Source organism: Carex rostrata, chromosome 4 (genome assembly GCF_964058835.1).
Source record: "Carex rostrata chromosome 4, lpCarRost1.2, whole genome shotgun sequence".
NCBI lineage: Eukaryota > Viridiplantae > Streptophyta > Magnoliopsida > Poales > Cyperaceae > Carex > Carex rostrata.
Window position 1 is genome coordinate 1,425,397 of NC_135921.1, and position 23,418 is coordinate 1,448,814.

The window sequence follows — 23,418 nt, forward strand, 5'->3', positions numbered from 1 at the left end:
CTTCGCAAAAGGCCGAAATTTTCATTAATATCCTCCATTAAAAAAAACCAAAAATGCCCTCAAATTTTTTTTTTTTAAATGCTCCAACCATCAAAATTTCTGGTGTGGTTTACTGTAGCACATAACTGCTAGGATTCCTAGTGGTTCTACTGTAGCTTTATTTTTATTTTTATTTTTAGGTTAAAATAAAAGTATATAATTGTTGCTTGCAGATGGAATAATTTGAGATTGGGTTAAAGTTCTCTATACTAAATTTTGCAGATATGACTGTTGTGATCGACCTTCCATTCTTTTCTTGGGCTTGATCTTCACATCCAAATGTTAATTAGCAGGGCCTCGATAAAAATTCATACAATCACATATTGGAATCTTCAACACATCTTGGTTTCGAGGTACCTCAATTAAGTTCTTTGATTTCGTTGCTTTCTACTATGTTTCTTTTTTTTTCATTTTTCTATTTTGTAGATTTACACAACATCTATAATTAATATGGGGGTAGATATAATCTATTGTTGGGTGTGAAGACAACTTGTTCACCAAGTAATGTGATATGTTACTTGATCACAAAGCAAGGTGATAGGCTACTTGGCTACCACTCTTCTTTGGTTTAGAAATGTTTGGTAGAGGAAATATCTTGTGATAGATATTTGCATTAATTAGGTTTCTTTGCTCCCAAGTTATTCTAGGCTATATAAAGGAGTCTAGACTCCCTCTTGTAATCATCACTTACAGAATAGCTTTCTTAAGCTTGTAATTCATTTCTCCTCTATAAACAATATTAGGCCAGCGGGGTTTGTGGTTTTTGACCACTCGTCTGGTTTTCCACAATTCTAGTGTTCTATTATTTCTCTCTCTCTCTCTCTCTTGCTCATCTCGGTATCGTGTTGTGTTATTGTGCGGCTACCTTGACTTTACAACTGGTATCAGAGCCCAGGTTACGGGGAGGTTCTGTTGGTGTGCAAGTCCAACTGAACGTTTGTGAAGGAGGAAGTGTTGCTTGATCAACATGGAGGATGGCAAGGCAAATATCCGATGTTTCGATGGCAAACATTTTGGTTATTGGAATCTACAAATAACCGATATGTTGTATGCCAAAGAACTAGAGGATGCGATGTTAGAGAACAAACCCGACACCATGGAGGACAAGGTGTGGAAGAAGCTAGATCGCCGTGCACTTGGTCTCATTCGCAATACCATCTTAATGGATGTGGCTTCACATGTCGCTAATGAGACCACAACCTTTAGATTCATCAAGAGACTATCTGACTTGTTTGAGAAGCCCTCGAGTTCCAACAAGATTCACCTTCTACGACGGCTATTTCAACTTCAAATGGCCGAGGCTGTTTCTGTGACGGAGCATGTAGCCGAGTTCAACCATATCGTGAACCAACTGAAGGCGATTGCATATCCCTTGGACGATGAGTTGCTCGCGCATTGCTTGTTGATCTCTATGCCGGACAGCTAGTCAACTACCATAGAGGTGATCTCGGGCCAAGAGAAGGTGACTCTCGACTATGTTCATGACCGCATCATTAGCGAAGGGATTCGTAGAAATGAGCGAGGTGAAACAAGCGAGTCGGCCCTAACCGTTCAAAGGGGTCGGGAGAGTCAAAAGGGTGAGAACCGAGGTAGATCCAAGTCGAGAGGACGAAGCAAATCTCGAACCAAAGGTGAGGCGGAGTGCTGGAATTGTGGCAAAAAGGGTCACTTGAAGCGTGACTGTAAGGCCCCTAAAAAGGCGAAGAAGAGAGGAGACGAGTCCAACTCGGTGAATGCAACAACCAAGGAGGACTCAGATGATGCTCTAGTCTTATCTGTCGACAGCCCAATCGAATCTTGGATTCTAGATTCAGGTGCTTCTTTTCATTCTACCTCTTGCAAAGAATTGATGAAAAACTTTGTAACTGGGGAATATGGAAAAGTATTCCTAGCGGATGGTAAACCTTTAGATATTACGGGCAAAGGTGATGTTCATATTAAGTTGAGCAATGGCTATAGATGGACATTGCATGATGTTCGTTACATTCCCGGGTTGAAGAAGAATTTAATCTCTGTGGGTCAATTGGATTGTGAGGGGTATAGGACCATCTTTGGAGAAGGTTCTTGGAGAATAGTGAAAGGAGCTATAGTTGTAGCACGAGGCACCAAGACGGGTACACTTTATCTAACTGACAGCAGTGTAGACTTGGTAGCAGTTGCGGGGGTTGAGACCAATCCAATCTTGTGGCACAACAGGTTGGGACACATGAGTGACAGAGGGTTGAAGGTTCTAGCATCAAAAGGGTTGTTACCGGCTATGCAGTCTGTTGAAACGGGCTTTTGTGAAGATTGCGTGCTCGGCAAACAGAAGCGGGTTAGTTTTTCAAAAGTCGGGCGAAAGCGTAAGGAAGGCAGGCTAGAACTTGTGCACACTGACGTGTGGGGACCAGCACCGGTCCAATCCCAAGGAGGCTCAAGGTACTATGTCACATTTATCGACGATTCCACTCGCAAGGTATGGGTCTACTTTCTCAAACACAAATCTGAAGTGTTTGAGGTTTTCAAGAAGTGGAAGGCAGAGGTCGAGAATGAGACCGGTCAAAAGCTGAAGTGCTTGAGATCGGACAATGGTGGCGAGTATGATGGAGCCAACTTCAAGACGTATTGTGCGGAGCATGGAGTCAAGCTAGTGCGAACAGTCCCCAATCGACCACAACAAAATAGGATTGCTGAGAGGATGAACCGAACTCTCAACGAGCGCGCTAGGGCAATGCGACTTCACGCAGATCTTCCAAAGATGTTTTGGACAGAGGCAATCAACACGGCAGCTTATCTCATCAACCGAAGTCCCTCGGTGGCCTTAGAATTCGAGCTGCCCGAAGAGAAGTGGTCGGGTAAAAAGGTATCTCTATCTCACTTGAAAATTTTTGGGTGCACGGCATATGTGCACGTGGACTCGAACAAAAGGGACAAGCTGGATGCAAAGGCCAAGAAATGTATTTTCATTGGGTATGGGTCTAATTATTTTGGTTATAGATTTTGGGATGAGAAAAGTCAAAAAGTAATTAGGTCCAGAGATGCTACCTTTAATGAAAATGAGTTATATAAGAATATGTCCAAATCTAATGTGAATGAAGTGAGAAAGATTGATTTGGGTGATTTGCAAGTCCCAAATGGTATGGCCGACAATGAAGGGATCGAAGGTGATGCGGTCCAAGGAGATCATGAAGCCGATGATGAATTTGATGATGTTGTGGCCGAAGATGCAGTCAATAATCAAGAAGAGCCCAATCCACAAGAACCAGTGTTGAGAAGGTCTACTCGGGTTCGTAAACCTAACACCAGGTACCTATCTTCCCTCAACCATTTACTTTTGACCGACTCGGGCGAGCCTGAAGACTACAGTGAGGCGATAGACTCGAGTGATGCGGTCAAGTGGGAGCGAGCAATGAAAGAGGAGTTAAGATCCCTGGAGAAGAACAAGACATGGGTCTTGACTCAATTGCCGGAAGGAAAGAAGGCGCTACAAAATAAGTGGGTGTATTGAGTTAAAGAAGAGGCAGATGGCAATAAGCGTTACAAGGCGAGATTGGTGGTCAAGGGTTTCTTACAAAAGAAAGGTATTGATTACACCGAGGTCTTCTCACCTGTGGTGAAGCTTACAACCATTCGAATTATTCTCGGTATTGTGGCGGCCGAGAATTTGCACCTAGAACAACTTGATGTGAAGACGGCTTTCCTTCACGGAGATTTGGAGGAGGAAATCTACATGATGCAGCCTGAGGGATTCGAAACTCAGGGACAGAAGGGTCTTGTGTGCAGGTTAAATAAAAGCCTATACGGTTTGAAGCAAGCTCTGAGACAGTGGTGCAAAAAATTCGACAAATTCATGAGCAGTCGTGGATTCAAACGAGGAGACACGGACCACTGTTGCTACTTCAAAGATTTTGGTGGCTCTTATGTTATTTTGCTTTTGTATGTCGATGACATGCTCATTCCAGGTGCAAGCATGAAGGAAATCAACATATTAAAGCGGCAGTTAGCACAAGAGTTCGAGATGAAGGACTTGGGTCCAGCAAGTCAAATTCTAGGCATGCGCATTTCTCGAGATCGAGCGGCAGGTACTCTAACTTTGTCGCAGGAGAAGTACATCAACAAGGTGTTGGATCGATTTCGAGTGCAAGATGCTAAACCAAGAATCACACCACTGGGAGTACAACTCAAGTTGTCAAAGGCTCAAGCACCAAAGACGAAGGAGCAAGACTACATGGCGACTGTGCCCTATTCCTCGGCAGTTGGCAGTCTCATGTATGCCATGGTATGCAGCAGACCCGACATAGCTCATGCAGTGGGAGTAGTGAGCCGTTACATGGCAAACCCCGGTACTGCACATTGGGAGGCGGTGAAATGGCTGCTAAGATACTTGAAAGGCACCTCAAGAATGGCACTGTGCTTCAAGAAAGGCGGTGTGGGTTTAGAAGGTTTCGTTGATGCGGACCTTGGTGGTGACTTGGATAGTCGGAAGAGCACTTCCGGTTATGTTTTCACGTGGGGAGGTACGGCTGTAAGTTGTAATTAGGTTTCTGTGCCCCCAAGTTATTCTAGGCTATATAAAGGAGTCTAAACTCCCTCTTGTAATCATCACTTATAGAATAGCTTTCTTAAGCTTGTAATTCATTTCCTCTATAAACAATATTAGGCCAGCGGGGTTTGTGGTTTTTGACCACCCGTCTGGTTTTTCACAATTCTAGTGTTCTATTATTTCTCTCTCTCTCTCTCTTGCTCATCTCGGTATCGTGTTGTGTTATTGTGCGGCTACCTTGACTTTACAACTGGATATGTAGAACACCGAATATTTTTTTTCTATATATTATGAGTAGAACTAGGGTGTTTTTAAGCTTATCAAATGATTAGTGCGGCTAACTCTAAAACTTATCGGAATAATTTTAAATGACGAATCCAAACCTTTGAAACTGATCATATATCAAATTTATAAATTTTTGAATTAATTTAATATAAAATCAAGTGGTAAAAAAAAAAAGGTTTATAAGCTAATTTCTTTTTTTTGAAAGTTAGTGGCTTTTATGCCTACTAACAATTCAATTGATAAAAAATGAATTTACAACGAGTCAAGTGACTCTAATTTCTAAATTTACTTCTTTATTCTTCCAAAATTCACCCTTAATCACCCTCTAAATTTGTAAATATACTCTTGTACTAGATCTACTCTTCTATTCTACTTATATACACTCATAATCACTATAATACCTTAAGTCACATCTCGCTCCACGACCATATCCGTTATTTCGACCGCCGTTGCATTTCGATGACCGGATCTACTCACCGTCACGCTCCAATCGAGATGAGAACTCTACTCTCCGAGCTCTGACCATACCACGCTGAAAACATAAGAGGTAAGAAAGGAATACAAGAATGTTTTTATTATTTCTTGATCAGTCTCAACAGTACACAGTATTGCCCTTTATATAGGGAAAGTAATTACAAGCTGTTCACAGAAACATGTAGAAGCATAGTCTGTTATAACTAACTATCTCCTAACAGCCTATGCTAACTAACACCTGTTCTAACTAACTGGGTTGACTGATCTTGAGTAGTATCTGTGATGACTCTATTACACGCTCTTTGTTCCGGTTGTCTCCGCTCGGCTCCTTTTCCTCTCCCTTTCAAGGAGGTAGAGACGAGAGAGAGAGGAGGGTATTATTCTACCGAAAGTGAAAACTCGAAGAGGAGAGGTGTGGAGTGAGAGGCAGGGTATTATTCTGTCGAAAGTGAAAACTCTAAGATTTGAGAAAATTGGAACAACATGGTACGTCATGTGAAAGATTTGATCATGGCATAGTACGGCACGTGGTCAAGCGAGTCACGCTTGGACACTTCACGTGCGGTCACGGTATGACTAACGTGCCGTGACCGTCCTTCCGAATTTAGTCACGGAACATCACGTAAAAATCCGACTTGGTCATGGCATGGCATGACGCGTCACATATTTAGCATTTTGGGGCTTTGCTAGCTTGGGTTGAAGATGAACCCGAAAATTATTGAAAGAAAAGCTGATCTTGGAATCGTAAAAAATCTTATTTAAAATTAGTGTATATAGATAGTCCATCGTCAAACATATATATAGATTTCCCCTAGCTAATTCGTAATTAACCAAAAGTTGGAACGAAAAACTGACTCAGGAATTCAATGAATATCACTAAATGCATCTTTGTTTTATAATGACCATTACAAAAAAAAAAAAAAAATGAACATGATGATGGTTTATATATTTAATTAGACTATGTCTAACGAGAGTCCGTATAGTTAACTTGCCATGTAAACAGCCACATGGGTCGCAAATGGATAAATTTTTTAAAAGGTAAAAAGTTTTGGATGAGAACTTCCATGGGATGCCAACTGCATGCATGGAGGTATGAAACTATCCGAATTTATTATTATGGATTATGGATAATTCTAATGTATGTACATTTAGGTTATTTTGTATATTTGAAAGAAATCATGAACGGAACATGATATATATATACCGCAATTCTTTGATTTGTTCAGAAGATCTTATGAGTTACATTCACGTGTGACACATCTTAAGTTTTCAAATCTCTTAAAAATTACCGGCTGAAAAAAGACCATGAAACCCAGCCATGTTTATCTGTTCCATGACTCAAGAACCTCATTCTAAGCTTGTGGTTTTCTGTAAAACCAAGTGCAAACCCTTGCTAAATGTGTCTCTTTCTTTCTGTACTTAGTTTCTCTCCGTAGAAACCTTCTCTAAATATTCGACTGTGTTCATAAGTTATTAGTTATTACTCAGACAGTGGATCATATTAATATATTATACTAGGCGAAATAGTGCCTTGTGCACTTCAAAAATTGGCAAAATAGTGAGGGTCCCTTGGTTCATGACCAGATACATAGGGTGTGAACTGTTCGGTTTGTACCTAACTGCGCCCTGATGGACAGTTACAGCACTCAAAACCTTTTCATTTATCCCAGAACGAATGCTTAAATGACTAATCGAAGCCCCATTCCATGATGGAGCCTCAAATTTCCATTAGTCGTAACACCATGTTTCATTGTTTTAAGTCTATATTGATCTATTTCTCTCAAAAAAGTCTATATCGATCTAACTCATCTAAGATTAATCCAAATCACAAGTGTCTAGGAAAACACAACACCAATTTGTTCCATACCCGAAATTCCAACTATATTTATCTAAACATATATTTAGATTAATTAATTATTACTTTTTAAAGAATAGAATATCAATTGGGAATAACAGAGAAAATTGAAAAAAAAAACATATATATATATATAGAGAGAGAGAGTGAAATTGTATAAAGATTTTATATAAAGGAAAATCAATTATTAATTTTCTATACAAAATTGAAAATTTAATGAGATAGCCTAATTTTGATATTTGCTTTGAACAGCTCTCGAATGAATGAATAAATAAGAAGTATATTTGAAGTTGATTAACTGAGCATGGCCGAGACGGCCATTCTTTCAGCCCTCAAGGTCCTTGGAGCAGCCTTGGCTGAAGAAGTAAAGAGCTTAGCAACCTCAAAAATTTCAGATCTTCGCTCAATTTACGCAAACCTCAAATTAAACATGAACAAAATTAGTACTGAACTTCAAGTGATGCAAGGATTTCTTAATGAGATAGAAACAGACCACCCAAGCAATGAATCTCAAGTAGCTTGGATAAAAGAGGTACAGAAGTTAGCAAATGATATTGAAGATATCGTGGTTGAATTTGCATACCTAATTGGTAATCAGCAGTTTGGTGGAAAATCATTTTATCTGAAAAAACTTTTTAAAGAGCCAAAGTCATTGATAGCTTTTAAACGAATTGCCTCTGAACTGCTTGAAGCAGAGGAAAGGCTTAAGAACCTTGCAAGTATTAAAGAACGATGGTTGCCAACCATAGAAAAAAAAAATGAAGAGGACTCTAACTTCTCAAACAAGTACTCACACAATGTGGCTGTCTTTGCGCATGTCGTGGATGAAGATCATCTTGTGGGCATCACAGAAGATAGGGTGAAATTAACGAAGTGGCTAAATTTTGAGGAGCTACAACTCTCTGTTGTATCCGTTTGGGGAATGGGTGGTGTAGGGAAAACTACATTGGTTACCAGTGTTTATAAGAGAGAGAGGAAAAACTTTGATCGTCATGCATGGGTTTCTATATCTCAATCATATACCCCTGAAACTATTCTATGGAATATAATCTCTGAAATATGCAGGGATGAGAAGGGTGTTACAATTGATGCAACCAACATGGATATTTTGAGATTGAATACAACTTTACAAAATCTTTTGGGAGAACATAAATATCTGATCGTCTTAGATGATATGTGGGATCCAAAAGCATTCCTTGATATAAGGGACACACTTGTTGATAACCATCGGGGAAGCAAAATAGTGATTACTAGCCGAATGGCTGAGGTAGCTAATCTTGCTCCAGAAAACAAGAGACTAGAGCTAAAACCTTTCTCAGAAACATATTCATGGTCCTTGTTTTGTAGAAAGGCTTTTAATCATGAAAAAAACCACTCATGTCCTCCTCCCCTGGAAGAGTGGGCAAGAAAGATTGCTTCAAAGTGTGGTGGATTGCCGCTAGCTATTGTTTCCATAGGTGTTATGTTGTCCTTGTTTGAGAAGACAGAATCCAAATGGAGACAGTTATTTGATCAACTTAGCTGGCAGCTAGACAACAACCCAAGCTTGGATCCATTGAAAAATATTCTTATGCTAAGTTTCAAGTACCTTCCAAAGTATCTCAAGAATTGCTTTCTATATTGTTGTTTGTTTCCAGAGGATTTTCTTCTTCCAAGAAAGAAACTGTTAAGGCTTTGGATAGCTGAGGGCTTTATAGAACAAAAAGGGAGAAGCACATTAGAAGAGGTGGCAGAGGGTTATCTCATGGAACTCGTAAATCGCTGCATGTTACAAGTGGTAGAAAAAAATTATTTTGGTAGGGTGAAGAGGTGCAAAATGCATGACACATTGAGAGAGGTGGCCATCTCTTTATGCAGAAAGGAAAATTTTGGATTGTTGCATGAGGATAATAAGTCAGAAAATGCCGATGGTTCTACTCGTCGGCTCTCGATAATCAATCTAAGGGAAACGGTCAACCATGATGTTTGTCTACCAAAACTCAGAACCTTTATGTCAGTTGACAATGATGTGTCCTCATCTCCTTTGTTATCCATGGTTTTTGATAAGTCAAGATATCTTACTGTTTTGGATTTAGTAGGCTTGCCAATTGAAACGGTTCCAAATGCAATTGGGGATTTGTTCAATCTCCACTATTTGGGTCTGAGAGAAACAAAGGTGAAATGTTTACCAAAATCTATCAAGAAACTTCAAAACTTGCAAACATTAGATCTCTGGCTTTCCCAAATACAAAACCTACCAGACGGCATAGTAGAGTTAAAAAAGTTACGGCACCTATTTGCTGAGGTGGAGGTGGATCCAACATATAGGTCATTTCGGACTCGTACTGGAATCTCTTTACCTAAGGGCATATTTTACTTGAAAGATCTCCAGACTATACAGGCATTAGAATCAAATGCTATGGTAGTAAGAGAACTGGGTAATTTAACTCAACTGAGAAGCTTCCGAATAATGAATGTGAAAGAAAACCACTCAGTAGAGTTATGCAAATCATTATCAAAGATGAGTTTCCTTTCCTTCTTATCTATTAATGCAAGCGATGAGGAAGAGATTCTCCAATTGGAAGGCTTGAACCTCCCACAACTTCAGAAGTTAGAACTCCGAGGGAAACTGAAAGAAACCATTCTTGAATCGCCTTTATTCAAAATATCTGGGACTAGCATCCAATCACTATTGCTTTGGTGGTCTCAACTACAAAATGATCCTCTGCCATCTCTTTCCCATTGCAGAAACCTCACGCGGTTGATCCTAAAGGGAGCATATGAAGGGCAACGACTAATTTTCCAAGAAGGGTGGTTTCCTAAATTGAAGAGACTGCAGTTGGATATAATGCCTAATCTGATTCAAGTGGAGATGGAGCAGGGCACCATGGCGAGCCTTGAAGAGATTTGGTTGAGGGAACTGAAAAAGCTAGTGGAGGTCCCAAAGGGAATCCAGCACCTCGTTTCCCTCAAGTGGATGGTCTGCGATGATATGCCTGTGTTGTTTCCCTCTAGAGCAAGTCACAAACTATTTCATTTCACCTGTGTTGTTCGCTAGCTGGCAGCCAATATCACACTCAATAATTTGAGTGCAAGGTATACCTCCACTTATATTTTTTTTTCAATTTTGTATTCTGAAACTTCCGCATATAACTTTTTTTGTCTGTTTCTTGAGAAAAATTTGAGGATTTGTACCAATTATTAACGTGTCAAAATGCATAAAAAGATTGTTGTGTCCTTATTTGTTTATTTCCTTAGAAAACTGATCTAGACTTGTTTCTTTATGATTGTAATGACTCAACTTATTTATTCATTATTTCCAAAAAAACAAAATTGTTCCTGCATGCAATATCTATTCTATTGCCATTTTTTTGATGAATATTTTCTGTAATGAGAAAAATAACTGTTTTATTATTATTTTCTTTTTTTGGAAAATCTATGTTGTATGTTTCTGTAATAAGCAAGTTTTATTTGCCACGAATAAATTTTAAATTACCATCATCTATTATATAATCACGAATAAGTTTATTTTGCTGCTTTGAAGACACTTAAACTGATTAGACACAATTGCAATTCCACCATGCTTTTTCTGAAGTTTAACTTTCATATTTTTCCAACCATTAATTAATTAATGTTATTGACTTGAGAGATTACGATGCCCATAATTAGTTTATTGGTTGTATATTAAATAATCGGAATAAAATAATTACTGTTTTACTCTCTTTTTTTCAAGTTTTCTTAAAACTCTACAATTGAAAAATATGTGCTAAATTTCATATTGCAGGCCTTTCACACATTTGAATTGCATGCAGCATCAATTATCCCGGAGCTCTTTGTTTAAGAAGGTTGTTATTATGTAATGAATAATATTTTGTTGTGTTTTTTCCTTCCAGTTTGGATCAAAATAAAGTTGAGTCTCAGTTCCTTGTAGTGCTTATTTATGGCAAAAATATGTGATTTGCTAAGTTGTAGGCCTCATACTACCTTAGCAACTTGCGATATAATTTGCAATTCTAAGCGTACTATCCAGGAAATTCATGACTCAAGGAACCTTGTTGAATTTGTGTTTGCTTTGTGTATTATTTTTATTTGGAATTGGATTTGATGATTGTAAATTTAACTACCATGCATGGTCTGTGTATGCTATTGTTGCCTAGTTCTATTTAACTTTTTCAGATTGAGATGAAGGATTAAATGGCTGGTAACAATCTTGTAATTTGCTCTGTGTATTATTATTTGTACTTTGATATTGATATTTGCAAGTTTAACAGCCCAATCATATGTACTATGTATGCATGCTATTGTACAACTTTAATGTAGTTGTATGCCAAACATTTTTTTTTTAAAATTTTTGTGATGATTTCAGTACATCATCCTAAAGAAATAATCGTTCATCATTTTTTTTTTCTTTTTAGTAGTGCTAAGGAGTACGAATATTAATATATATAACATGGAAACTTTCTCAATAGTGATGAGGAAATGATAGCTGGAAGGGAAACTAAATTGCAGTGAACTACGTAATATTGTGATTCATGCAAATAAGCCCCTAAAGTTGAGGTCTACTTTATTTTATATAAAATGAGAGTTTAAGAAATAAAAACACATTATGTTCCTCCTTAATATATAAGGTTTGAAATTTGCATGATTGAAATCTGGTTTACGTTACTAGGGTCTGAATAATGTTTGCCTGACATAAAATTTAACAGTACTTTCACTCTTTGGATGGTCTTCCATATGCATGGGAAATAGGATCTACAAATTACATAGGAATAACTTAATTCTTCCATTTTACATCAACTATATAATTAAAAATTGTGAGAATTTATAATTTGCTTGGCGCGGTAGTGCTACATGACAAAATATGTCAAATTTTCCTTATATATGTTTTGACTTTTGAAGAGAGAGTATTGTCTCTTCTTCTTTCACCATCAACTATAAACTAATTATCAAAACAAAAGAAACATCTTCATTAATTATTATATTATTCTATTTAAAAGCATAATAATATTTACCAAAATACTGCCTTAATTAGTTGACAAAATTAGAGTTGATTTCTGCAAGTCATTATTTAGTGATGATCAAATATTCAAAATGAAATGCAGAACGCTTCAAGTTGATTTTTTCAAAACATGTCAGTGATCTGTTCCCAGATAGTTTACAGTTGCTGAAAAAATAAAAAAATATATATTATAATCACAAACAGAAAGAGCTGAAAATACCAGGTCTTTACATTGGTCCTGAATTCTTCATTGTTTATGAATGGGTGTGTTATCCATTTTGTTGAGTAATTTTAAATAAGCCAATGTGGCCCAATCAAGTCAATGTTCAACTTGGCCCATGCAACCTGCTTGAGGTGGAAACCACATGGAAACAATACGGGACTACAATAAATTATAAAAAGGTGAAACATTTAGCATTTATAGGCACTATATGATATTTTGTAAAGCATACATATAGCTATGCCTATGTGTGTCTGTGAGTGTGCTATTAGCCTATTATTATACATGCAATAGCTTGAATATCCAGTTCAGAAAAAAAAAATTAAATATGTCATTAAAACAATAATTGGAACTTTCAGTAGGTTAACAAACAAAAACATTGATAAAATGCATATTTAAATTTCCAATTACTCAATTAATAATCTAGGTTATTGTGCCAACCTAATTTTGCAATGGTATTAGTGTCGCACAGTATCGAGCCTAACTACAATATTCAACTGTTGGAGCACAAAACAGACAAACCAGCCATGAGTGTAGAAATGAACCAAATATTTATGTTCAGTAATGAAAATTGGTTTTTTTTTTATTTACTATGGTAAAATTCTCTGAGCTCAAATTTAGTACTTTCAAGTCGTGGTGATCAAAAATACATTGGTGATCCATCATATAAAACTTTCATGTTGTGTATGGAGTCAATTTTACTGTATTCATAGCAGTTTACTCTAAACTATATAGAAAATCACGTATAAACACATAAATTTTGAATATAAATGGAGGCCAATAACCCTTTTCAATACACATGTATCCGCCTCTGAACTAAGAGCATCATATATGGGACGGGTGCTCATATTGACAACACTAATTCTTTTATTAACACAACACCTTCAAATAATTTTATTGTTTAGACAAATTTACCCTTCATTAATTATTCCCTTTTAAAATTAAATCTTTCACTTATATTGATGTCTATCGATATTTCCTTCGATGTTTATTTTTCTTTTGTAAAACTATAAATTTTAGATGCATTACCATATATATGGCTTTATAGTAAAAGTAAAATGATTAACAATAAATTTATTAGATGAAATATCATGTTTCGTATGTGAACTTCTATTCTGTTCTTTCTCCACAAAAACAATTGTCTCGATTCTTCAATCAACACCATAATTGAATTATTGAACTTCAATCCCGTCCAAACAATAAATTATAATTATTTTTTTTAGTTTTATTGAGATATATGTATAGATTTAAAAGTGCATAATTAGAAGAATAACTAAAATAACCTCAAGCAATATAGCTGTATTATTTCGGATCAAATAAAATACAAGAGTAGAACTAGGTTGTTCTTAAGTTTATCAAATTTTTTGATGAGCTTAAATTCAAAATTTATCAGATTGACTTCAAGATGAATTTAAAGTTTCAAACCGTTAACACCGATCAACTTCACAAGTGATATGTTTAATGTCAAATTTTATTTTTTCGGATTAATTTAGTATAAAGTCAAGAGGTAAAAAAATGATTTAGGAGTTAAATTATTTTTTTATTGCTTGACTTTATACTAATTTAATTCAAAAATTTATAAATTTGATATGGAAATTAACGCATCACTCGTGAAGTAAATCATCTTTAACAGTTTGGATTCATTATTTAAAATCAATCCGATAAAATTTGAAGTTAAAGACCACCTAGTTCTACTCAAAATACATATACTAAATCATTTATTAAATTTGTTAAAAAAGAGAGCAAGATAATATATTGGTTCATTCTCCTGACAATTAATACTTAAGATTTTAGATAAATTTTTTTTCCTCTTTTAAAAGGTTAACAAAATTAGAAGCACTAGTACAAAAAATACATTCACTGACTGTTGAAATACCCCTATGTCGACTGTTATAGCGGCGTCAGTAAAACCGGCGCCAGTGAAAGTTTCTTTTACTGACTCTTTAAAAACAGTCAGTACTGCTGGTCAACACTGACTCTTTGGCAAAAGAGTCAGTGTTGTGCACCAACACTGACTCTTTGACAAAGAGTCAGTGTTGAGCACCAACACCGACTCTTTTGAGAAAGAGTCAGTGTTGAGCACCAACACCGACTCTTTTCAAAAAGAGTCAGTGTTGTGCACCAACACCGACTGTTTTTCTGTGTTGGCATGATTCTGTTTTGCTAGCCATATATTACCATTCAACATTATTGACATTAAAAAATTAATATGCCACAATCACAAACAAAAGACACCAAACAAGTTACTTGCCATTAAAAATTATCCAAATTACATGCCATATATCCACATTTGAAATTTACATAACCACATAGTTGACCTCTTTCTTTTCCTCCATGAGTTCCAATTTTCCTTCCCGGTATTCTTCGCTCACCACTTCTTTTCTTGAAATTGTTGTTTGCCTTACTGATGGTACCATCTCTCTGTCTCTCTCTCCCTCTCGCTGGTACCAAAGTCATCAAAATCAAATCACTGCAGTTCTAGGTAATAGTACTGGAAAAATATATACACACTACTGACAATTCATATAAACATATTTCATAATCCTGACCAGTTAAAATATATACCTGTCCAGGTGGGTATAGGAGAGGTGCATCTGTTAGCATTATTTTGTTTGCCTCTTGTATAGCTGTCTCATGAAATTTCTATAAAGAGAACTTCCATTGATTATGATAATTTCATAAAGAAAAAGAAAAGAAAAAGAAAAGTAAAAGAAAATATATATATATATATATATATATATATATATCTTTTTCTTCTTTTTGCTTCTTTCATTCTTTCCAGCATACCACGTAATCAGATAACTAGCTAACAATAGTAATCTCAATGTCAATTCTAACATATTATAAAGTTGTAATATGTAAATTCTTCGCCCTTCAAGATATACACACTTGGTACATATGCATATACATTATGTACTTTTGGAAAAACAATTGTCATATAAAAGGAAGGAGAGAAATACCTGCACAGTTGTCGAGTTCACCATTTCTTATTTCACCAGATTCCTACAAAATAAAAAAAAAGAATTCAAAAGAAAGACAACACAATTTACACAAGAAAAGAGAAGAGAAAGAAAGAGGGCTCACTTCCAAGTCCTGAACAAAGCCATTGATTGATCGATACAGAGCATAAACTATAAGATCAAAATCTAAGCTCTGTGGTAAGAAAAATTAAGCAAGTCTTTAGCTATGAATGCCGATACATGATTCTCTTCTACTTTACATGATGCATATATGCAAGTTAACCTACACCATTTTAAGATCACATTTCATTACCTCAACCAAATAAACAATTAAACAAAACAAAATTAAATAAAAAACCATATATTAGCTTACATGATACTTTTAGGGTGATGTTGCATGACCGACCACTGCAAGTACAACCTCTTGAAATATATTAATGAAGTGGCCTACAACAAGAAACACATAATTAGTTTAATTTATGCAATATGATCCATGAAAGGATATAAATTGAAAGTGAAAGTGAAGCATAGCGTACCTGAATTTTAATGGGGAATTGAAAGGCCTTACAAACTTCTTGTATCTTTTGTTCATAAAAGATGCGCATGTATTCCCCGTCTTGACATATAAGAGAGATTTTATGTTGGTATTTGGTTCAACTGAATTTGCAAAATAAAAAAATAAAAAATTAGGGGGGGCTTTTTGCAATTTCTTTCTTTTCCAAAGAATTTCAGAAATGGTTAGAAATTGTTACCAGTGGTATTGAGGTCAAATAGAGGTTCGGGATAAGATATGGATCCATCAACATTTACTTTCACACGGGTGGTGCCATACTATTACAATTAAAAAAAGAAGTAAACCCTAAGCTGAAAATCACCTCTGAAAATCCGGGAAATGAAATTCACAGCTGAAAATCACCTCTGAATAAAGCAAGTGATACATGTAATTGATCGAAAACCACCTCTAACTAATTACCTCTGAATAAAGCAACTAATTAATCTGACCTGTGCCCAGCCGTATTTCCTGAAACATGTCATTTCAATAGGAGAATAACCTGGACAAAGAATTTTGCAAAAATTCAGCATCCAAGCTGACCCGATCGACCCGATCTCTCAATTATAAGCCTTCAACTCTCTTGAACCCCATATTCAATCAATTAACCTGAAAATTGCCCACAAAAGTACAAAATATTTCCAGTACCGAGTTGGAGCGATCGCCTACTACAAGTCCATGAAGAGCACTCCAAATTAACGCATCGTTCATCACCTTCTCCAGAAACTCATCGCTTAACAACTCGTCGGAGCCGCCGGGCCTCCAGGCGGCCAATGGGGAAGAAATCGACGAAGACGAAAGGCTCATGGTGAAACTAGTATGTCGACTGCGGTGGTACTGGAGAGGAAAAGATGAAAATGGATTGGTATATCGCTCGGAATGAGAGGTAGTGGTTTTAAGCGGTAAAGTGGAGGGAGAAAGGGAAAGGTTGGAGAGAAGGGTTTCGAAATTTTGTTTTCTTATTTGGGTTTTGAAATTAGAAGGGTTTGTCTTGGAGAGAAGGGGCAGGAAATGAAAATTTCCTTAGCGCACGCGGCTGATCGAAAAAAACGGGGGAAGAAACTTTTCGCTAGAGAGAACACTGACGGCTCCAAAAAAACAGTCAGTAAAGTGTATCAACACTGACGCTTTTAAATAACAGTCACTGTTGCTATACTTATACTGACCCTTTTATCAAAAAGAGTCAGTGTTAGTTGCCAATACTGACTGTTTTTTTTAAAACAGTCAGTGTTGATTGCCAACACTGACTATTTTTAAAAAAACAGTCAGTATTTTTTTTTCAACTATTGTATGGTTTGGAAATCGTTTTTTTGTAATATTTTTCGGAAATTGTCATTGTAGCACCTAAAAAAAAATACTCAAGTTTGTATATATTTATTTATTAAGTTATTTTCATACTATTGTATGGTTTGGAAATCGTTTTTTGGTAAGATTTTTGCATATGAAGTGGAAATATATTTCAAATTTGAATTGAGTTAATTCATGGTAGTGGTATCAGAGACTTTGTTTTAATCGATTTTTTAATTACTTGTACACATTTCTTGCATGGTTGATGCAATGATTTTTAAATTTATTGTATGATTTTTTTATGAATTTTTTTTATTACTTCATGCAATTCATAATTTTTTTTTTATATTTTATGAATTACAACAATAAAATATTTATCCATCCCTTATGAAATTGTATTGTAAAATATCCATAAATTACTTAATTGGATTCCCTTATAAAATTTGTCAAGCGACGCAAAATCCTGGTTGAAATCACATTTCAAACCAAAATAGTATAATGTGTTAAAATTTATTAATGTGTTTCAATTAAAAACAATAATTTATGATCTACGTAACAAATTTCTATCAAATAATAAGAGTAATTATTTAAGCCATTTTAACTTAAGAAGTAACCAAATATGCCCTTTATACATGGCTCATGTACGTGGGATACTGGGATCAGACAGAAAATTTGGTGCTGGCTTAACATATGCTCTCTGTTTTGCTTGTGTTTAACATAATTTCAACTGTTGCCTTCCCTTTAGGGTGAATCCAATTTTTTCTACAATAAATATATACACAACATTAGAATAATTTTATACAAAATTTGAAGTTAGAATTAAATTGAATTTAGAATAATGTACCTTAATTTATGCAAAATTCATATATGCAACATGCATGTAATGCTATATAATTTAATGTGTCAAAATTATTTAACAATTTATTTTTAAATTTACAAAATTCTAAGTTTCTAATTAACATATTTTTATTTTTATTTTCTTCAACATAAACTATATTATCATATTATTTATTTATGTACACACTTTCTTAACAACTAATCAAAGTTTAAAAATATATTATAAATTTTGGAAGACTTAATTGTATTGTAAAATATCCACAAATTAATTAATTGGATTCCCTTATCAAATTTGTCAATGAAAGAAAAAACCCGGTTGAAATCACATTTCATATAATGAACTAGTGATTTTCTTTAGGATTCTCCGTCTTCTTCTATTATCTTGTGATTATTAAATTCGTATTTGTAAAAACTTGAAAGATTTTAAGTTTTAACTTGATATTATTAAATAAATTGACGTATTACATGTGTTCAATGAAATGTTCAAAATAAAATAATATATTTTTAATTATGATATTTGAAAAAAAAAAATAAAGAAAAAAAATGTAAAATAAAATGAACAAACAGTCAACACTGACTGTTTTTAAAGGGTCAATATTCCTACTCAACACCGACTCTTCTCCAAAACAGTCAGTGTGGACACGAACACCGACTCTTTTGAAAAACAGTCAGTGTTGAGCACCAACACTGACTCTTTTTAAAGAGTCGGTATTTCTACTCAACACTGACTCTTTTTAAAAACAGTCAGTGTTGGTGATCAACACTGACTGTTTTTCAAAAGAGTCGGTGTTCGTGTCGACACTGACTGTTTTTCAAAAGAGTCAGTGTTAATCACCAACACTGACTGTTTTTCGAAAACAGTCAGTGTTGATCACCAACACTGACTGTTTTTAAAGCGTCAGAGTTGGTAATCAACACTGACTCTTGAAAAATAGTCAGTGTTGGTGTTCAACACTGACTCTTTGTTAAAAAATAGTCAGTGTTGATAACCAACACTGACTGTTTATAAAGCGTCAGTGTTGAACAACAATGCTGACTGTTATTTAATAAAAGAGTCAGTGTAGTGTGAGCAACACTGATGCTTTGCTTAAAACAGTCGGTGATTAAGGGTCGGTGAAGGGGTTTTTTGTACTAGTGAAGAGACAATTCAACAATTATAGAAATTAATAAGTAATAAATGATCATAGCATATAATTTGCATAAAGAAAAGATATAACAGCTACAATAATAATTATGAGGGAATAAAATTGTCCATTTTATAAAGATATTTGAAAATGTTGTGTTAATAAAATAAAAACGTGGTGTTAATATCACTGCTCATACGGGATCAGTTGGTGACCCTAGTATGAATGCATAGCAATAATAATTTTTCAATATTGACAATTAATGAAAATTTATTTTAGGACTGCTGGTTGCTTATTTAAGGAAAAATATCTTTCCTAGCTAATTGTGTACTGGTATTGTTGTAACACCCTGGTATACATTTTTAATTATTTTGAACTTATTTGCAATATTTAAAAAAGTGTAGGTTTAAATGTAAATTGTAAAACTTAAAGAAAAAAAAAAAGGTAAAAGACCAACGTGGCACTCATGCCACGCGGTCGTGTGCATGTCCCCACTCCTTTGTATAAATTTCCCTCACTTTAATTGATTCATTAAAAAAAAAAGAGAGATGAAATAAAATCGAAAAAAGAAAAGAAAATTAGAAAAAAAAATAATAGAAATATTTTGATTGTATGTCTGATTGGAATTCTGACTACGTCGCGTTAATTCCGAACAAGTGTTGTATCTCGAATTAAATTTATGAATTGATCGCTTATCAGGTAACCAGACTTGTCTATAATATGAGTTTTCAATTTGTATGGTTAAATTGGATTTTAATTGGGTATTGATCGGATTATGATAGTATATTTAATTGGAATATGAGGTCTAGGTACTTAAATTGTTTTTATTGGACTGGAAATACTGAGAATCGCTTGTTTCAGGGATTCCAACTAAAATTGAACTGTTTTTGTTGAAAACCTAGACCCAAATGATATTGGCGATTAAATATGCATACGTAATTTGATATTTTGATTGTGTGGATTAATCAAATCCTGTTGAAATGGTTGTTTACTATTATTAAGTCAATTATAGAGAAGTTGCGTCGTTAAATAACTGGCTACTCATCTTTGTAACTGACTCCGTATTATTTATGTTTTCTTTCTATTACGGTGTAGGTTGACAGAACGGTGGATGAATGCGAGGATGTCGTTATGTCGCGAATAATTTTTAGTATCAATTGACCAAAAAACCCAATCTAATTAGTTTTTAGGATCGGTTTTGTTAAAAAAACCGATCTAGATAGATATTAGTATCAGTTGTTTCATATAGCCGATCCAGATAGGCCGATCCTGATTCCAGTTTTTCCACTAGTGAAGATAAGGAAAGGAAAGGAAATGAAATTATTTTGGGACGACTATACATAGATTTTACCCTTCATTTTCCAGAAACGAGTTTAAGTTCTCCAGTACACATCCAGCCTCACATGTTAAGATACCATTGACCTTACAACACAAAATGAACGATAATTCAAACATGTTGTTTCATTTATGACCTACCAGTAAAAACCCTTTCTATTAAGTTGAAGAAGTTAGGAGGTTCGTCGGAGGAAGTGCTAGTGGAGCAAGAGAGGCTTTCGCCCTAGACCATATATATTTAGAGTTTAGGGTGAAAGAGAGGCGGAGGAAGTTCACAAGAGAGGCCGAGGAACGAGAGAGAGAGGCGAAGGGGATCAAGGGCTCTGTTGGACTGGAGAGATCAAGTTCTTAAATTTTATTTGAATTGAAGGGTAAAATTGAAAATATTAAAATACGTTTTTAATATAATACTTTTCAGAATAAATTTAATTAAATATGTATATTAGATGTATAATTGGGGCAATTTTATAATTTGAATGAGTTTAGAGTAGCAATTTGATAATTTTAAGTTTTTGAGTGACAATTTGATAATTTTCAAGTTTTGAAGTGACATAAAAAGTATTTTCCCTTAGTTTTACCACTTGCCTCCATGACAACTTTTGCATCTTCATTTCGCACCATTTTTAAAAGTTCTAAAATTGGTGCAGAGGCAGCCAAATTGGATTTCATCCCTTCTTGTCTCATTATGTTCATCACGCACATAGCCTGATCTACTTTTCAGTTCTTTGCATATGCTTTCAGTAAGGAAGTGTAAGTCGAGAGATCTGGTGCTACATGATTAGAGTTTAGGATCAAAGATGCTTTCATGGATTAGTGTGTAATTAAAAATGCCACTTGCAGGAAAAAGAATTAAAAAATCCATATATGCCGACCAACCAATTGTATTGAAGATTCGTTTCATGCATCAAATATTGTAATAGAGAGTGGGGACTCTTCTTAGTTTACAGTTCACACTTTGACACCCACAGACTTTAAAAATAGTTTAATTAGCTTCGCAGCTGCTAATCTAACTTCTCTCTCACAATTCATGTTTAATTTTCACTTCTTTTTCTTTCCTGCTCACAACTCGCCCCCTCAGACTCAGAGCTTTCCTCTCTACATCCAAACTTCGATTTCTCTCGATATTTGGCCGATAAATAACGAAAACATAGAAAAAGAAAAGGACGAGAAAAGACGCGCAAGTATGCAACATCTGGTGCGTTTGTAGGGCTGCTATACTAGCTTGCTCTTTTGTTTCTAGATCAAGAGGTGTGTCCGTAGTTCCATTTACTTTTCATTTTTTATTTAATTAAAAAATTGTGCTACAATGTTGCATCGCAAAACTTTCCATCCGATCACATATTATTGTGCTAACTTCGCATCTTGATTTTCGAAATTTGATATATACGATCACATATTATTTAGGGCTAATTGTCATATTCTTTTATCTTTTCTTATTATACTATTATTGTGAAAACAAATTATTGTAATTGAATGGATAGTTATTAATATAACATGATCTACCTATATATCCCAATTTTTAATTAAAAGAATGTAAAATATTTTAAATTTTACAAAATATAATTTTCATACAAAACTTAAATACAATAGTTTTAGCAAGCTTACTTATCTAAATTATTATCAAATATCATATTGCAAGTGGCATTTTAATCCTTGCATAGCAAACCCAGCTTCAATAAGGTTAGCACTAGGGGCGCTATTGGGCTAACCTTTGAGCCGAATCATAACCGGTTAAGAAATTTAAACAACATAACCGGGTCCTGTTCAAACTGAATGAGAGGAGAAAAAACCCGGACCCTGTCCAAACCAAACTCAATTTGGAAAGTCCAGACTAAGAAAAATGTCAGTATTTTAATTTGTCAGTTTAAGAAAAAGTTATTTATTTCTCTATCTAAATGTTAGTATACATAACCATATACCTAAAAATTAGTATGTAGCTGTCAAAAGTAGAGCAATAAACCATTTGTTTTGGATATGGACCAACATTTTTCTTAAAGAGGCTATGTATTTTTAATTTTTTTAATGAAGGGTAAAATTGGTAATTCTAAATATAATATGAGTTTTAGACTTTTAATTGAAAAGAGAATAAAATTGGTAAATATGTGATTTCTTAAAATTTAGAAAGGTAAATATGATATTATGAATTTTAGAGATGAAATATGTAATTTCGAAGTTTTTAAAGGATATACATGAAATTTGTCCCTAGAAAAAAAATATAAAATAAGTCCGCCGCTTATTATTTTTATGGACATAAGCCAAGGAATAATAGTAATTTTTTATTTTAGAAAAAAAAAATGTCTAAATTATTTCCGTGATAAAAGAGAATATTAGTACCAACTACAGAACTTTTTTAGTTTTTAATTTATCTTGAACCGATATATATCATCGCTATAATTATATAGAGGTTTTTTGCCGAGACAATTTTTTGGGAACTATGGTTGCCTTATCGTCGTGGTAATTCCAATTTCTTACGGACTTAAAACATATTCTTATAATCGTGCCCTGATCACCAAACACTGACCGGACACTGACTGCAACTCAAAACCTATTAATTTCTCCTCGACCAGACGGTTAAATGACCAACTGATCAAGCTCTAGAATCTTGATCGAGCCTCAAAATTCCTTATGGCTCATGGCACCCTTTATTTGAGCCTTAATTTCAAGCCTATGGCAATCCAACTCATCTGACATCAATCCAAATCACTTGAGAATTTCTAAACTTTCCAGTAAACACATCACCAATAGGGGTGTTCAAACGGTTCGGTTTGTTTGGTTTTCAATTGAACTGAAAAATTTCGATTTAAATGGATCAGTTTTTCGGTTTAAATTAATCAGTTCGGTTTAGACTTTTCAAAACCGACTATACCGAATCGACCAAATTATAATGCTTCAAGTATGATTTATATTTTATATGGTTCAATTATCATTTTCTTTCTTTCATTTTGATTTGAA

The 23,418-nt window shown here is 34.8% G+C and overlaps 2 protein-coding genes, 1 long non-coding RNA gene and 1 pseudogene across 4 annotated transcripts in view; 3 read left to right on the top strand and 1 right to left on the bottom strand.

The window, feature by feature from the left end:
• LOC144552480 (disease resistance protein RPM1-like) overlaps nt 1-23,418 on the top strand; it is a 49,336-nt pseudogene that overhangs the window by 22,744 nt on the left and 3,174 nt on the right. The window lies entirely within an intron of this gene.
• LOC144552478 (disease resistance protein RPM1-like) overlaps nt 1-23,418 on the top strand; it is a 49,871-nt gene that overhangs the window by 22,097 nt on the left and 4,356 nt on the right. The window lies entirely within an intron of this gene.
• On the top strand, nt 375-10,212 carry LOC144552479 (disease resistance protein RPM1-like). Its single transcript, XM_078300460.1, has 2 exons — nt 375-392; nt 7,428-10,212. Exon 2 carries the CDS (start codon nt 7,480-7,482, stop codon nt 10,210-10,212), a length of 2,733 nt encoding a protein of 910 aa, XP_078156586.1. The 5' UTR covers nt 375-392; nt 7,428-7,479.
• Nucleotides 15,563-16,430, bottom strand: LOC144553004 (uncharacterized). Its single transcript, XR_013511298.1, has 4 exons — nt 16,086-16,430; nt 15,870-15,990; nt 15,707-15,780; nt 15,563-15,616 (listed from the first exon to the last, which is right to left on the bottom strand). It is a non-coding gene; the product is annotated as an uncharacterized LOC144553004 (long non-coding RNA).

Coding starts and splice junctions, on each gene's coding strand:
- LOC144552479 (XM_078300460.1), top strand. CDS start 7,480: ATGGCCGAGACGGCCATTCTTTCAGCCCTCAAGGTCCTTGGAGCAGCC.